General features: G+C 47.6%; 2 protein-coding genes across 4 annotated transcripts in view; one reads left to right on the top strand and one right to left on the bottom strand.

The window, feature by feature from the left end:
* The window catches only part of USP48 (ubiquitin specific peptidase 48), a 45289-nt gene extending 43854 nt beyond the window's left edge, over positions 1-1435 (bottom strand). Inside the window, exon 1 of one of the 3 annotated variants that reach the window (XR_014010296.1) lies at positions 1232-1435. Coding sequence is in view for 2 of the 3 variants with exons in the window: in XM_081202960.1 (XP_081059086.1) it covers positions 1232-1365 (134 nt within the window). In the remaining variant the exon portion in view is untranslated. The remainder of the gene's footprint in view (positions 1-1231) is intronic. The other 2 variants (XM_081202960.1, XM_081202959.1) reach the window with 2 other exon arrangements.
* The window catches only part of LOC308591898 (uncharacterized protein), a 192073-nt gene that overhangs the window by 159777 nt on the left and 19303 nt on the right, over positions 1-12993 (top strand). The gene's annotated exons all lie outside the window — the stretch shown is intronic.

The raw sequence follows: 12993 nt of genomic DNA, 5'->3' as shown, positions 1-12993 counted from the left end.
GCTGCTTTTGCTGAAAAGTGCTTGTAAATCAGAATTGCTAAAAGGGGTTATTATTTCTAGCATTTCTATCATGGTCTTTTCACCAGAGAACTCAAAGTGGTGTAAATGGTTCTCTCTATCCTCTTTAGTCCCCACAACAACCCTGTGAGGTAAGTTAAGCTGAAAGGAACAGACTGGCCCTCAAGGCCACCTGGTGAGCTTCATGAATGAGTGGGGATTTGAACCCTGGTCCCTCAGGTCTTAAGTTTGACATAGTACTATACCACACTGGGTTAAATGACACAGAGGTTGTAAGTATATCAGTTTCAGATGAAACCACTTGCCTCCTGTATCAGGCAAAAGAGAGGTTTACGGGCACAACAAGCCCCTAACAACCTTCCATAAACATCTGACCTGTGCTTTTTATTTAAATTATAATGGAAGTTAAAGACAAACCATGTGTAACTGTACCTCCTTCCATTCCCATCTAGTCACCCTGATGCTTAATAGATCATCTGCTTTTAATTATATGGTGCACATAAACTCACACAAAAGACAAAAGCCCCACCCTTGAGTTCACAATTGAAAACAGGGGAAAGGAGGGATTAGAGGAGAGAAAAGAGTTCAAAAAATGTACAGTGACGGGGTTCCTCACACACTAACAATCTCAGTGAGGGTCCCTGACATTGAAGAAGCAGGAAATGAGAACTATACAGCTCAGTATTGCCTACTCTGACTGGCTGCAATGGCTCCCCAGGGTTTCAGTCTTTTCCCACGTTCTACTGGGGTGGCAACTGAGCCCAGAACTTTCTATGTGCAAAGCAGATATTCCACCACTTAGCTGCACAGCCCTCCCTAAGAACTCCTAGAATACCCAGAGAGTCGCTTTGAGTAGCCACGGCAAAAAAGCAGCTAATAAATTTAATAAAAACAAATAAGACGGGGGTGGGGTGGAGAACAGGTGGGGCTTGTGTGCCATAGGGAGCTGCCTTCTCTCGAGTCGCCACGTTGGTCCACCTACCTCAATACTGCCTGCACTGACTGGCAGCAGTAGCTCTCCAGGGTTTCAGTTAGGGAGCCTCTTTTTAGCCCTATTTAGCGGGTATTGAACCTGGGGGCTCCTGCATGCAGTGCAGGTACCCTGCCATTGACTTGCAGTACAAAAGGTTGATTTCCAGGGCGTCGCCGACGCCGCCCTGTGGTTCCCCCGGGGCCCTAGCTTAAGCCCAGCCTGCCGGCCCCTGAGGCTTACCTGCAGGCTCCGCGCTGACAGGGCTCCAAGCCGACGCGGTAGGCCGCCTCGATGTGCTCCTGGGTCACGGCCTCGGGGGGCACCGTCTCCGTCCAGCGCCAGGCCGCCTTCTCCAGTTGCAGCCGAGGAGCCATCCCAGGCGCGGCTCCACGACCCCTGAGAGGGGGGCGGAAAAAAAGAGAGGCAAGAGGGAGGGAGGGCGACCAGGAAGCGGAAGCGCGCTGGACGCCCCAGGAAGTGGAACCGGCCTCTCCCTGAGCGACGCGAAAGGCCCAAAGCAGGGTGTGGTGCCGGGGAAGCTGTTAGCCGCGCCTCGGCGCTTGGCTGTGACGTTAGACGCAGACGCGACGGCATCGCCGCGCCGCAACGAAGGGGTGGAGGGGGGGAAGCGGCGCAGCTTCGCGGGGATTGGCTACTTCCAATCCGGTCGGGGGCGGGGTTACTTTCGTTGATTGATCCTCTTGCTCCTCCCCCGTCGCTTCCTTTTCTTGGCTCCACCCACTTTTCGAGGCGGGGTTTCTCTCCCCCAACCCGCCTCGTAGTAACAAGCAGTGACGTGGGTACGAGGAGCAGGGGAGCGGCTATTTAAAAAACAACAGCGAAGGAAAATACACACACACGATCGAAGGCCGTTGATTTTTCCGCGCGTGCGCAGTCGCGTCCCTCTCACGGGGAGGACCTGTAATACCCACAATGCATTGCGTTTTCCTCAGAAATCCCTGGCTCCCCTTGAAGGGATTAAAAGGAAGAAAGCAAAATAACAATAAAAATCACACTCTTGTACATGGGAAAATAAGAAAAAAAAGAGAATACTGGAAATTCCTGAGGGAAACAGTGAACCATTCCCTAAATCAACCCACCACCATGGTGGCAGCCATTTTGGTCCTGTTCTCATTTGCAGGACCTATTGGCCATTTAGCGTCACTCGAGTCCTTCCTGCATCCCACATTGCCGATGACTGTTATACGCAAATTTGGGGTTGGCTTTTGCATCTCAAACACCCACAAAAGGGATTCGGTGTCCCTGTTGGAGAAATTTGCCCCAGGGATCTTCCCCAGAGGTAACCAATTCCTCTGCGAGAAGAAGGGAATCTTGACACCAAGATCAGGCGAAACCACAAGTTGTTTATTCTCGAGACAGCGCTACACGCACAACTCCCCAGCTCATGCTGCAAAGAGGGAGGGCATCATCCTGTTCACATCAAAAGTTTACAAAAAATGCCATAAAGCCGAATTTCCTTCCTACAATCTCCTATTGGTTAGGAAATTGCAGTTTACAGGTCCTCCTATTACATATGTACCCCCACTGTACATCCCATGTTCATGCTGATTAGCTTTAGCTCGACCCGGGACAGTTTGACTAATATTCATAGCCCTTTTAAGCATGTGCAATAGCTTTCTAACTGTTCTCTATCCCTCGTGATTCTGAGTCACCCCCACACTAATCCTTTATAGGGCATTACCTTTTGGCTACTCAGTAATTTATATATGTGGTAATATTACGTATTACCACAAGTTTCCTTTTTCTTTGCAATGCAAGCAGTTACAACAGCAAGGCGAGGCATGATGGTTTCTGCTAAGCTTTTTCTTATCAATTTATCCCACATCCCTTAAGTCCGTTATCATTCAAAGAAGCATTAATGGAGGCAGGAACCAGTAGAAGAACATGGTACCCCAAGAGTGTCTTTCATTGTGCCTCTCAGCAAGATTGGGTGTGTGATAGGAATTTTATGGTTTTAGATATATAGTAATGTTCATAACTGCACATACATAGATCAGTACAGGAAGGCCAACGTGGAACCATTTTGATTCCTAAACTGACCAAATCCTTTCTCTGCAAGGTTAAAAATGGAAAAGCCTCCCCATTGTCTCTTTCTTTAATCTGTGTTTGAATAAGGTGTGAGCCTGTGACCTGGCCCAGGAAATAAGTATTTTAGCATTACAAAAGAATGGCCAGGCTCCCCAGAAAATCCAATCAAGTAACCTGCTAGACAGGAGATAAACAAGGAGAAGAGAAAAACAACATTTAAATTTCTGTGATGTAGGTGGGATGTATCTGAGGGGTGGTCTTAGGTTACACCCCTTCTGTGATGTATGCATAATGTTTCTGGGGGTGGTCCTGATCTAGAGAAGGGGAATTTCAAAAGTCTTTATAAGGCCTTGCAGGCTATTGTTCTGGGTCCTCTTCCTCTCCTGCGTGTGAGGGGGGTACCCTGTTGCAACAGATCAATAAAGATCAAGCTTACTAGCTGCTTTGCTTCTCAATATTCTCTGGTTGGCCTCTGTTATTTTCTCCTACCAATAGGGAACCTATGTAAGGACTCTATATGGGCTCTTGGATACCCCATAAGGGGAAAGGGCATATTTTTATTTACAACAGATGGCGACCACGCACGAAGGGACTTTTGGTTACCCGGATTCTGGAAGCGAGGAAGGACTGGTTATCCAGCGCGCACCAGGCAGTTTGCCAGGAGGAATGGCCAGTCTTCCATCGGTCCCAGGGTCTGGCAATAACTTGGAGTTCAGCGAGGCTAACCAGGGGAAGCAAAGCTTGATCAGGCCGGCCTTAAACAACCAGTCAAGAGATCCCAGAATCACCAGGACAGCGCTTGCGAAGTGAGTATGAGTAGGAAAAATGGGTAGTGGGGTGGGATTCTGCAAACCACAGCAAACCTATACTTCTCAAATCCTTACTTCTTTCCTCACTTTAACTCTTGAAAAAATTGCCTTCTACTCCTTTCTGTCCCCTCGATCTCAACACCAGCCTTAGCCCTTCGGAGTATGCCCAGGCAAGGGTTGTGTGTGACTTCTTTCACTTAATTCTTTATGCCGACCTATTCCTTCGGAGTTTTGCCCAGAAAGGTCGTGCAATTTCTTCTGCACTGAAAACTATAATTCCCAAGACTATAACTCCCAGCGCAGCCGCACCTCTGCCATGGCGATCTTTGTTAGAAATGACCTGTGAACAGAGAACGCAAGGGCGCTGAATTCCTTTCCATCTTTCATATTCCAGAGTCTCAATCTGGCATTGCAAGTGTGCAAGCGTTCAGTAGGGACTCTGAGTTAGATTGTAAAAGGCAGGGAGGTTGCTGTGAGTTGTAGAATAGAGATTTGTCCAAGTATCCCCAGGTTTTTTCCCTTGGATCCCCAAGTTTTCCCCTCGGAGATTTGTCCAGGTATCCCCAAGTTTTCCCTTGGATCCCCAAGTTTTCCCCTCGGAGATTTGTCCAGGTTTCCCCAAGTTTTCCAGTGCAAGTGAGCAACTTCCCATTGTGCGAGTGCGAGACCACAGCCTATAATAAAATCCCATAGCTAAAGGCCAAGGCGAAGACCTCTCCCTCACGAGATGCCCAAAACCTGTGCCAGCTATGGTGAATGCCAGGCGACATGGTTAAATGAAAGCCCTGAGGGGATTCAACAGACAAGATGTGTTGCTGTAGCACTATGTCAGTGTGAGACCACAGAAGAGCTACCTTGACACCTGAGAACACTAAAATGGCGGGGGGGAAGCAAACTGCACTTTTCAGTCATTAGTGGACCTTACCTTCCTGCTAGGTGTAAAGCATAGAACACTATTGAGTAAATGGTCTCTCCCAAAGTGTTAGAATGCCACAAGCAATTTAGTAGCAAAACGCAACATGTGTTATTTTTATATGATATATTCATACAAAGACATCCATTTACAACATACGATGTTATTATTTGTGGGGCAAAAATTTTTAAGAAAAATTCTAGCCCCAGAGGGGGGAAATTGTGATAGGAATTTTATGGTTTTAGATATATAGTAATGTTCATAACTGCACATACATAGATCAGTACAGGAAGGCCAACGTGGAACCATTTTGATTCCTAAACTGACCAAATCCTTTCTCTGCAAGGTTAAAAATGGAAAAGCCTCCCCATTGTCTCTTTCTTTAATCTGTGTTTGAATAAGGTGTGAGCCTGTGACCTGGCCCAGGAAATAAGTATTTTAGCATTACAAAAGAATGGCCAGGCTCCCCAGAAAATCCAATCAAGTAACCTGCTAGACAGGAGATAAACAAGGAGAAGAGAAAAACAACATTTAAATTTCTGTGATGTAGGTGGGATGTATCTGAGGGGTGGTCTTAGGTTACACCCCTTCTGTGATGTATGCATAATGTTTCTGGGGGTGGTCCTGATCTAGAGAAGGGGAATTTCAAAAGTCTTTATAAGGCCTTGCAGGCTATTGTTCTGGGTCCTCTTCCTCTCCTGCGTGTGAGGGGGGTACCCTGTTGCAACAGATCAATAAAGATCAAGCTTACTAGCTGCTTTGCTTCTCAATATTCTCTGGTTGGCCTCTGTTATTTTCTCCTACCAATAGGGAACCTATGTAAGGACTCTATATGGGCTCTTGGATACCCCATAAGGGGAAAGGGCATATTTTTATTTACAACAGGTGCACAGCAGCAGTCAGTCACAGCTCCAGGTCTCTCGGTGCAGCTTCCTCCCGTATTCACTGCATGGAGTTTGGCCTACTTCCTCCTCCTTGTATCCAGAACACCTTTTGATTTCAAAAAGGACACATTTTCCTGTCCACTCTTTGGAGCAGAGCAGAAGGATAGCTTTCTGCGTTGCCAATTGACGTTCATAGCCCCCATTGCAGACCCTCCAAGTGCCCCTAATTTCCCGCTGTTTCCAGAGAATTGGCCGTTATGTTGTTACAGTGGTACCTTGGTTCTCAAACTTAATCCATTCCAGAAGTCCATTCCAAAACCAAAGCCTTCCCAAACCAAGGTGCATTTTCCCAAACAAAGTACAGTGATGCCTCGCAAGACGAAAAGAATCCGTCCTGTGATTCTCTTCGTCTAGCGGTTTTTTTGTCTTGTGAAGCAAGCCCATTGACGGATTAGCGGATTAGCGCTATTAGCGGCTTATCGGCTTATCGGATCAGCTGATAAGCAGCTTAGCGGCTTAGGAAAAGGGGGGGAGGGGGAAAAAACCGCAGGAACTCGCAAGACATTTTCGTCTTGCGAAGCAAGCCCATAGGAGATTCGTTTTGCGAAGCACCTCCAAAACAGAAAACTCTTGCGTCTAGCGAGTTTTCCGTCTTGCGAGGCATTCGTCTTGCGGGGCACCACTGTACAGTCATACCTCGGGTTGAATGTGCTTCGGGATGAGCGTGTTCGAGTTGCGCTCCGCAGCAACCCGGAAGTAACGTAGCGCATTACTTCCAGATTTCGCTGCTTGCGCATGCGCAGACGCTCAAAATGGTGTCACACGCATGCGCAGAAGCAGCAAAAAGCGATGCGTGTGTGCACAGACGTGCCATCGCTGGTTACATTTGCTTCTAGATGCGAACGGGGCTCCGGAACGGATCTCGTTCGCATCTAGAGGTACCACTGTAATGCAAAATGGATGGATCCATTCCAGACTTTTAAAAACCGCTAAAACAGCAATTTAACATGAACCTTACTATTTAACTAGACCATTGATCCATAAAATGAAAGCAATAAACAATGTACTGCAGTCACACAACCAATCAGTAGCTGAACTGGGGTTCCACACAGTCACAAAAACAAAACGGGGGAAAACGCAAAAACAAAAACGCATAATAAATAGCAAAAACAGACAGACCTCAGTGTAACACTCAAAACAGAAGAGTGGCACTCAAGTTGGAAGTGTGGCACTCAAAGTGGAGCATGTTTGACTTCCAAAAAAAGTTCTCAAACCAGAACACTTACTTCTGGGTTTGCAGTGTTTGGGTTCCAAGTAGGTTTGCAAACTTTACCTTGGTCTAAGAATGGAATCCAAATGGTGGAAGGGCATCAGCAGCGGCAGGCCTCATTAGGGAAAGTGTGCCTCAGTTTAAGAACGGTTTTGGTTTAAGAACGGTTTTGGTTTAAGAACAGACTTCTGGAACGGATTTAGTTTGTAAACCGAGGTACCACTGTACTTGCCAGACTGTATTTGCAGGGAGGTGAAAGCCCCTACAGTCCAAAGACAATTGGAAAACTTTCCCCATTTCCTTCCTCCTTGCAGAGTGAAATAAATGGAAAAAGGGGGTCCCGGTAAAAGGGTTCCGCTTCTTAAGGAAGACTGGACCTTCGGTTTAGTGCAGCGCGCAGGACTCGCCGAGTGGGCGGCTCGGTTCGGGGGCGGCTCGTGGGACGTTTAAACGACCCCCGTGGGCAGCATGTGGCTCTAGCCGGTAGGGATTGAGAGACAGAGACCAGACCAGGATTTATGAAAAGCAAAGCGGCTATAAGCCTGATCTTTATTACAAAATAAAGACTGTTGGCAACAGGGTTCCCACTCACGTAACAGGCGACGGAGGAGCACCCAGAACAAAAGAAGATCTTACATTTATACCTTTTAATTTCCATACAGAACAATGAAAAACAAGAGACGTCAGATGAAGGATTAAACAGATTACTGGTATGTTGGAAGGGGCTGGTCTCTGTTAATCGTTGTGTTTGTCAACACTTATTTTGTGTCATTGTTTGGCAGGCAGTGTACACAAAGGTTTTGGGCTGGTTCCTGTTTTTCCAGCAATCTTGTTAATGGCCATGTATTTCCTTTATTTACAGGAATACTTCGGCACTACCTGGAGCGGAATAAAGGGAATTTAAGGCAGGATTTGGAAAAGACATGATTTGGGTACACGATTTCCATTCTCATCCTGGGGCAAAGTTCTCAACTCGAGGTAACTCTTCCAGGTTAGTGGAGTTTGTAACCTGAGGCATTTGTAACTCGAGGTATCACTGTATTAGGAACTGGGAGTTTTATTTGCAGTTTTATTATGCCAGTAACAATCATCCCCTCATTGGTGGTTTATTTCTCTTATAACAAGAGAAATATTTGAGGTCAATTTGGGAGAGTCAAAATGGCTTTAGGATTGCTCTCCTGTACTATTTCAGACACGTGGTTTATATACTTGTGTATGTGTGCAAGCCTTTGGGAGGCAGAGATGCAAGAAGGCATGGGGGAGGAGAAAGAGGGACAGAGGCCAGTATTGCTCACGGCACCCTTGACCATTATTCAAGGCACCCCAAGGTGCCACGGCACACCAATTGAAAACCACTGCCCACCCAAAAAGCATCATACATACATCACAGAAAGAGGCAGTCTTGTCTCCTGTCATGATACCTGACAATACTTGCTGGCTGCCCTTTCCAGGCCAGTCTGAGCCTTTCCCTTGAAATGGTAAATACCTCAGTTCCTGAATCTATTGCCACAGATCTACCCCTATTTATGCGAGATGTTTATAGGTTTTGAAGTATATTTTAAGTGAAAATAACTATTGGGAAAGGGTTTTCCTTCAACTGCAGGGTAAATATCTGGGGTCATTAAGACGGTCGAGATGGCTTCGGGATTTCTCTGTGAACTCAAAGAAAGTGTGTCTTTTTTTCCAGGGAATATTTTATAATTTTTGAATGGTGAAGGATTGGTTTTTCTCTAGGGTGCATGTCTACTATGTGTGCACCTTCAGATTTGTGTAACACTCATGCCAACTTTGGTTGCCCAGTGCCTGCAAGCCCCCTACTGTGACATCATAGAATGCTTGCAGTTGTTGTTTTTTTTAAACCCCACCAGCAACTGCTCATCAGGAGCAGAACTGAGCAGCTTCTGTGAGTGAAGTGAAGAGCTGTTTCTCAGAAGGGGAAACCCTGGGAGAGACTAGGGTTCAAATCCCTCCTTACTCAGCTGTGCAGCTCACTGGGTGACCTGGGGCCAGGTTGTGGGGATTAAATGAGAAGGCAAGAACTATGTATGTCATCTTGAGCTCCTCGGAGTAAAAGATGGGATATCAATGCAGACGCCCTCAGAAGGTGGTGGACTCTCCTTTGGAGGTTTTTTATACACAAGAGGTTGGGTGGCCATTTGCAAGGGATTCTTTAATTGAATTCCTGTTTTGCAGGAGATGGGACTAGATGCACCTTGGGGTTCTTTCCAAATCTACAATTCTATGATTTTGTTTAAGGGTCATTTTATTGATTAGATAGGAAACCCCTTCAAGACTACTCGGAGATACCAAGTTGGATATAAGCGCCATAAATGAGAAAAGAGAGAGACACATCGGCCTGTGAATGACCCCAGGCAGCTGGCAGAAGGACTCTGACATACTGTAGAGGCAGAGGGAACCTGGAGGCTTCAGGACGAAGTTGCTGTTAAGCACTGGACACAGTGCTGGCTGGAAAAGGTGAGTGGCCGTCTGCAAGATCTTACAGAGCTCATGAGATCTTGTGAGATTTCAGGAAGATCTCATAAGATCTTGCTAGTCTACTACTGCTATTAAACCAACTAGATTTAGTAGGATTATGTGTAGGGGTTCCATGTTGGGTTGCAGCTAGCACTGTGGGCAGGGCAAGGTCCTGGCACTTACATGACCTCCCACTACTGACATTGCAGGTGCACGCAGGGTTGAGTAAGGTTGGCACAGTGCAAACACACTGGTGCAGCCAAACTCGTGCTCATGCCAGTGTGTTCACACCACACCAACCTCACCTCCTTCCTCCTCTACCTTCTTGTAAGCCACAGTGATGTCAGCGTTGGGAGATAAGCTAAGTGCCTCTCCCCACCAAATGCTACTGGTTGTGGGTAGCCTATGATTTTAAAAGATTTCACCTTCTCCCCAAGTAGTGTTTTCAAGCAGCCATTGTAGCTGTGCTTTTAACAGCAGCTCGACATGCAGACATAGGGTGATATTCAATTAAATAATTGCATGAGTGGACCACAATGGGACTTTCCTCTCCCCCCCCCCCCGTGATTCCCCTAAATCCTTTGTATGGGTTCCCCCAAACCCAGATTCGGGGACAGGGCAGGGTTGGAAGAGAGGAAGGAAAGTCCCATTGCAGAAGTGGAAGTTGCTCTGCTCATGAATTTATTCCGCCAAATACTGCCTATAATCCTGATCTCAAAGGTTGTCCAGAACAGGCCAGGCAGTTTTGTTGACTTTTTCCAGACCAGTTGGCAGCAAGATTCTGCTGCCAAAATAGCTCCTCCTGTGAGGAGAATCAGAACTTACAGTGTTAAAAAGTTCTGTGTATCGTTCTGCCTACTGAGGTGTGGCTTGTTCTCATACAGGAATCTTTCTTTGTGTGTGAGTTACTTTCGTTTTCCGCTGATGAACCAGGAGGATATCTGGGCAGGCCATCGGCCTGGGCAGGCCGGGTCTTCCTGTTATATACCTGCTGGGATTGACAAGGCATATGACCCTCACCTGAATCTCATTTAACTCTTGGGGGGGGGAATTAGCATCAGACGTCATGTGCATGGAAGTTGCCAAATCTATTAAACAACTCGGGTTATTGATAATAGCACCAGTTTTCCTATAACTTGATATTGCTGGATAGTTCTGATGAACTGCAAACGCATTTTTAGTTTGCTTTCTGTTGCCACCCTGGAAGTTTTCTTTATTAGTGCCACTTTGTTTTGTACGATTCCTTGCAAATGAAGGAAAACAACTTTTCTCCTTGTATATGTTGATAATATGTTTTTGGTTACTGAGAACAAACAAGAGTGTACAGAAACAAGATTGGGTGCAGGCCTGGCCAGGACATAGGCGTGACACACCTGTGACAAAGGTGACCTGTGTGCTTGCTTGCTTGATTAACAGCTGTTGGGAATGTCAATGTCCCTGCTCTCCCTTCTTATGGTCTTTATATTGGACCTGGAGACTCCAATAGAGAGCATTCCATGTCAAGAAGGAGGGCAAGTGGGCACCCTATCAAATGACAAGGCAGGAGCTACACAGAGCAAGGCCTTTTCGCTGGTGGTGCCCATTGTACGGCTTGCTCTTTCCAGACCTGCTCTCTTTTGGCCTGTATTTTGGAGCTTTATAATCTAGGAAGACTTTGGACTAACAGGTTGACAAGTCAGGGATACAATTTCTGAGCGTTTTCCATTGTCTGCACAGCAGGGGGTGTTCAATCAACAGTGCAAAGGCTGAGCTGAAGCGTTTCCTGTTGGTTACCTGCTTTCAGCAATAGGGGTCGCTGTTTGGTAGTACCCAGTTGGTTAGTTGTCATATTCTAGAGCTCCCTATTGGTGGCTCTTAGGTAATTCCAAAAATACAGTTCATTAATAAAGCACAGTGTTCATTCAGAAAGTGGTAACATAAATCTCCATTGCTACATATTGGGTGTGTATTTCATCGGTTGAATGTACAGCTTTATGGCCATGCTGTAGTGTAGCGCTTATGCAACTGTGAATAAAAGGTGGCTGGGCTCATCGTCCCGGGGTTTGGGGGGGGGAGGTGACAAAACTGATTTGAGTCTGTACTCTGAATAGTGACACCAGGGACCTAGAAGGTGCAGGGCTTGTCAGTCCAACCCCTGCATAGACTCATCAGGGCTGACCTTAAGGGAACTGGGCCAAATTGGGCCCTGTCGGCCGCTCCTAAGGGGGCCCCCACACCAGGGCAATCTAGATGGATTTTATTTATATCTATGAGATTTTGCAGACTTTGGCCCTACAAAAAAAAACTAAAGTTGGGCCCCACTTCTTCAAATTGGGCCCCCACTGGCTGGCCCTGCGTCTCATAGTTGCTGGGCCTTAGTTTCCCTGCCCTTGCATGAAGTCTTGGGTTTGCAATTTTGAGAGAGGGTAGACTGCGGCACTGGGGAGATGGCAGGCTGGCGAGGCCCCCTAGATTTAGAGGCCCAAGTTGCCCTGCCCTCGCATGAAGTATTGGGTTTGCAATTTTGGGAGAGGGGAGGTTGCCTGCTGGGGAGCGGGCAGGCTGGCCAGGCCCCCTAGATTTAGAGGCCCTAGGATTCAGCCTACTTAGCCTATACATAAATCTGGCACTGGCTATATCCTATACAGGAGCAGGGTCGTCTTAACCCTTGGCACTAGGGGTGCACGGCACCAGAGCGCTGGGCTCTTAGGGACACCAGGCCGAGAGTCTGGGGCTGACCATTGGAGTCTGGGGAAGAGCCGCCGACAGTCAAGCGGAGCATAGCCCTTCAGAGTGCCACCAGCTCTTCTGCAGGCGGCTCTTCCCCAGACTCCAACACTCACCCCTGAACTTGCGCCGAGCCACAGCAGCAGAAGAGCCCAAGGCGCTCCAACAGGCTCGGCTCTGCTCAGCTGTTGGCTCTTGCCCCAGCTGCATGACACCTAACTGTTTTGGCGCCATGCCCAGAGCGCCGTGTAACGTTGTGGTGGGATCTGCCGTGCACTGACAGCACTGAAGGCAGCAACAAAACCCAATGAATAGGAGCACACGGATCCTGTCTGGAGATGTTACCTCCAATGCCGCTTGCATTCCCCATCGTTCTGCACTGGCACCCCATGTTGGACGGCGCTGGGAGCGTGCGCTGACAGCAGAAAAGCCAGCAAAGGAACCCGCAGCTTGGCGCACACATCAGGATGGGTCGCACAGTGCCCACAACGTTACACGGCACTCCGGGTGCTGCACGCGCAGCCAAAACAGTTAACCGCCATGCGGGGGGGGGCAGCAGGCGGACAGCGCGGCGACTGTGCGTGCTGCCTAACATTTTGTCCCCCCCAGCATGGAACCCGCGCCCCCCTTGTACGCCCCTGGGGTGCTGGCACCCCTTTTGGTTGGCGCTGTGAGTCCCTGTGTCCCACAACTGTTCTAAAAGTAAACAACTATTTCCTTTAAAAAGCCAACAACTTTGGGGTCCCCCACCCCTAAAAAAAGGTTGACACCTCTGGGCAACCTAGGGGTGCCGGGTGGATCTTTGCACTCCGGCGCCACATATGCTTAAGACGACCCTGTGAATGAGTTCCATAGAATAATAATAATAATAAATAATAATAATCATAATCACAATA

The sequence above is a fragment of the Podarcis bocagei genome (genome assembly GCF_964188305.1).
Source record: "Podarcis bocagei genome assembly, chromosome: 7".
In the NCBI taxonomy this organism is placed as follows: domain Eukaryota; kingdom Metazoa; phylum Chordata; class Lepidosauria; order Squamata; family Lacertidae; genus Podarcis; species Podarcis bocagei.
Note: the sequence above shows the minus strand (reverse complement) of the source record. Positions and strands in the feature narration are given on the sequence as shown.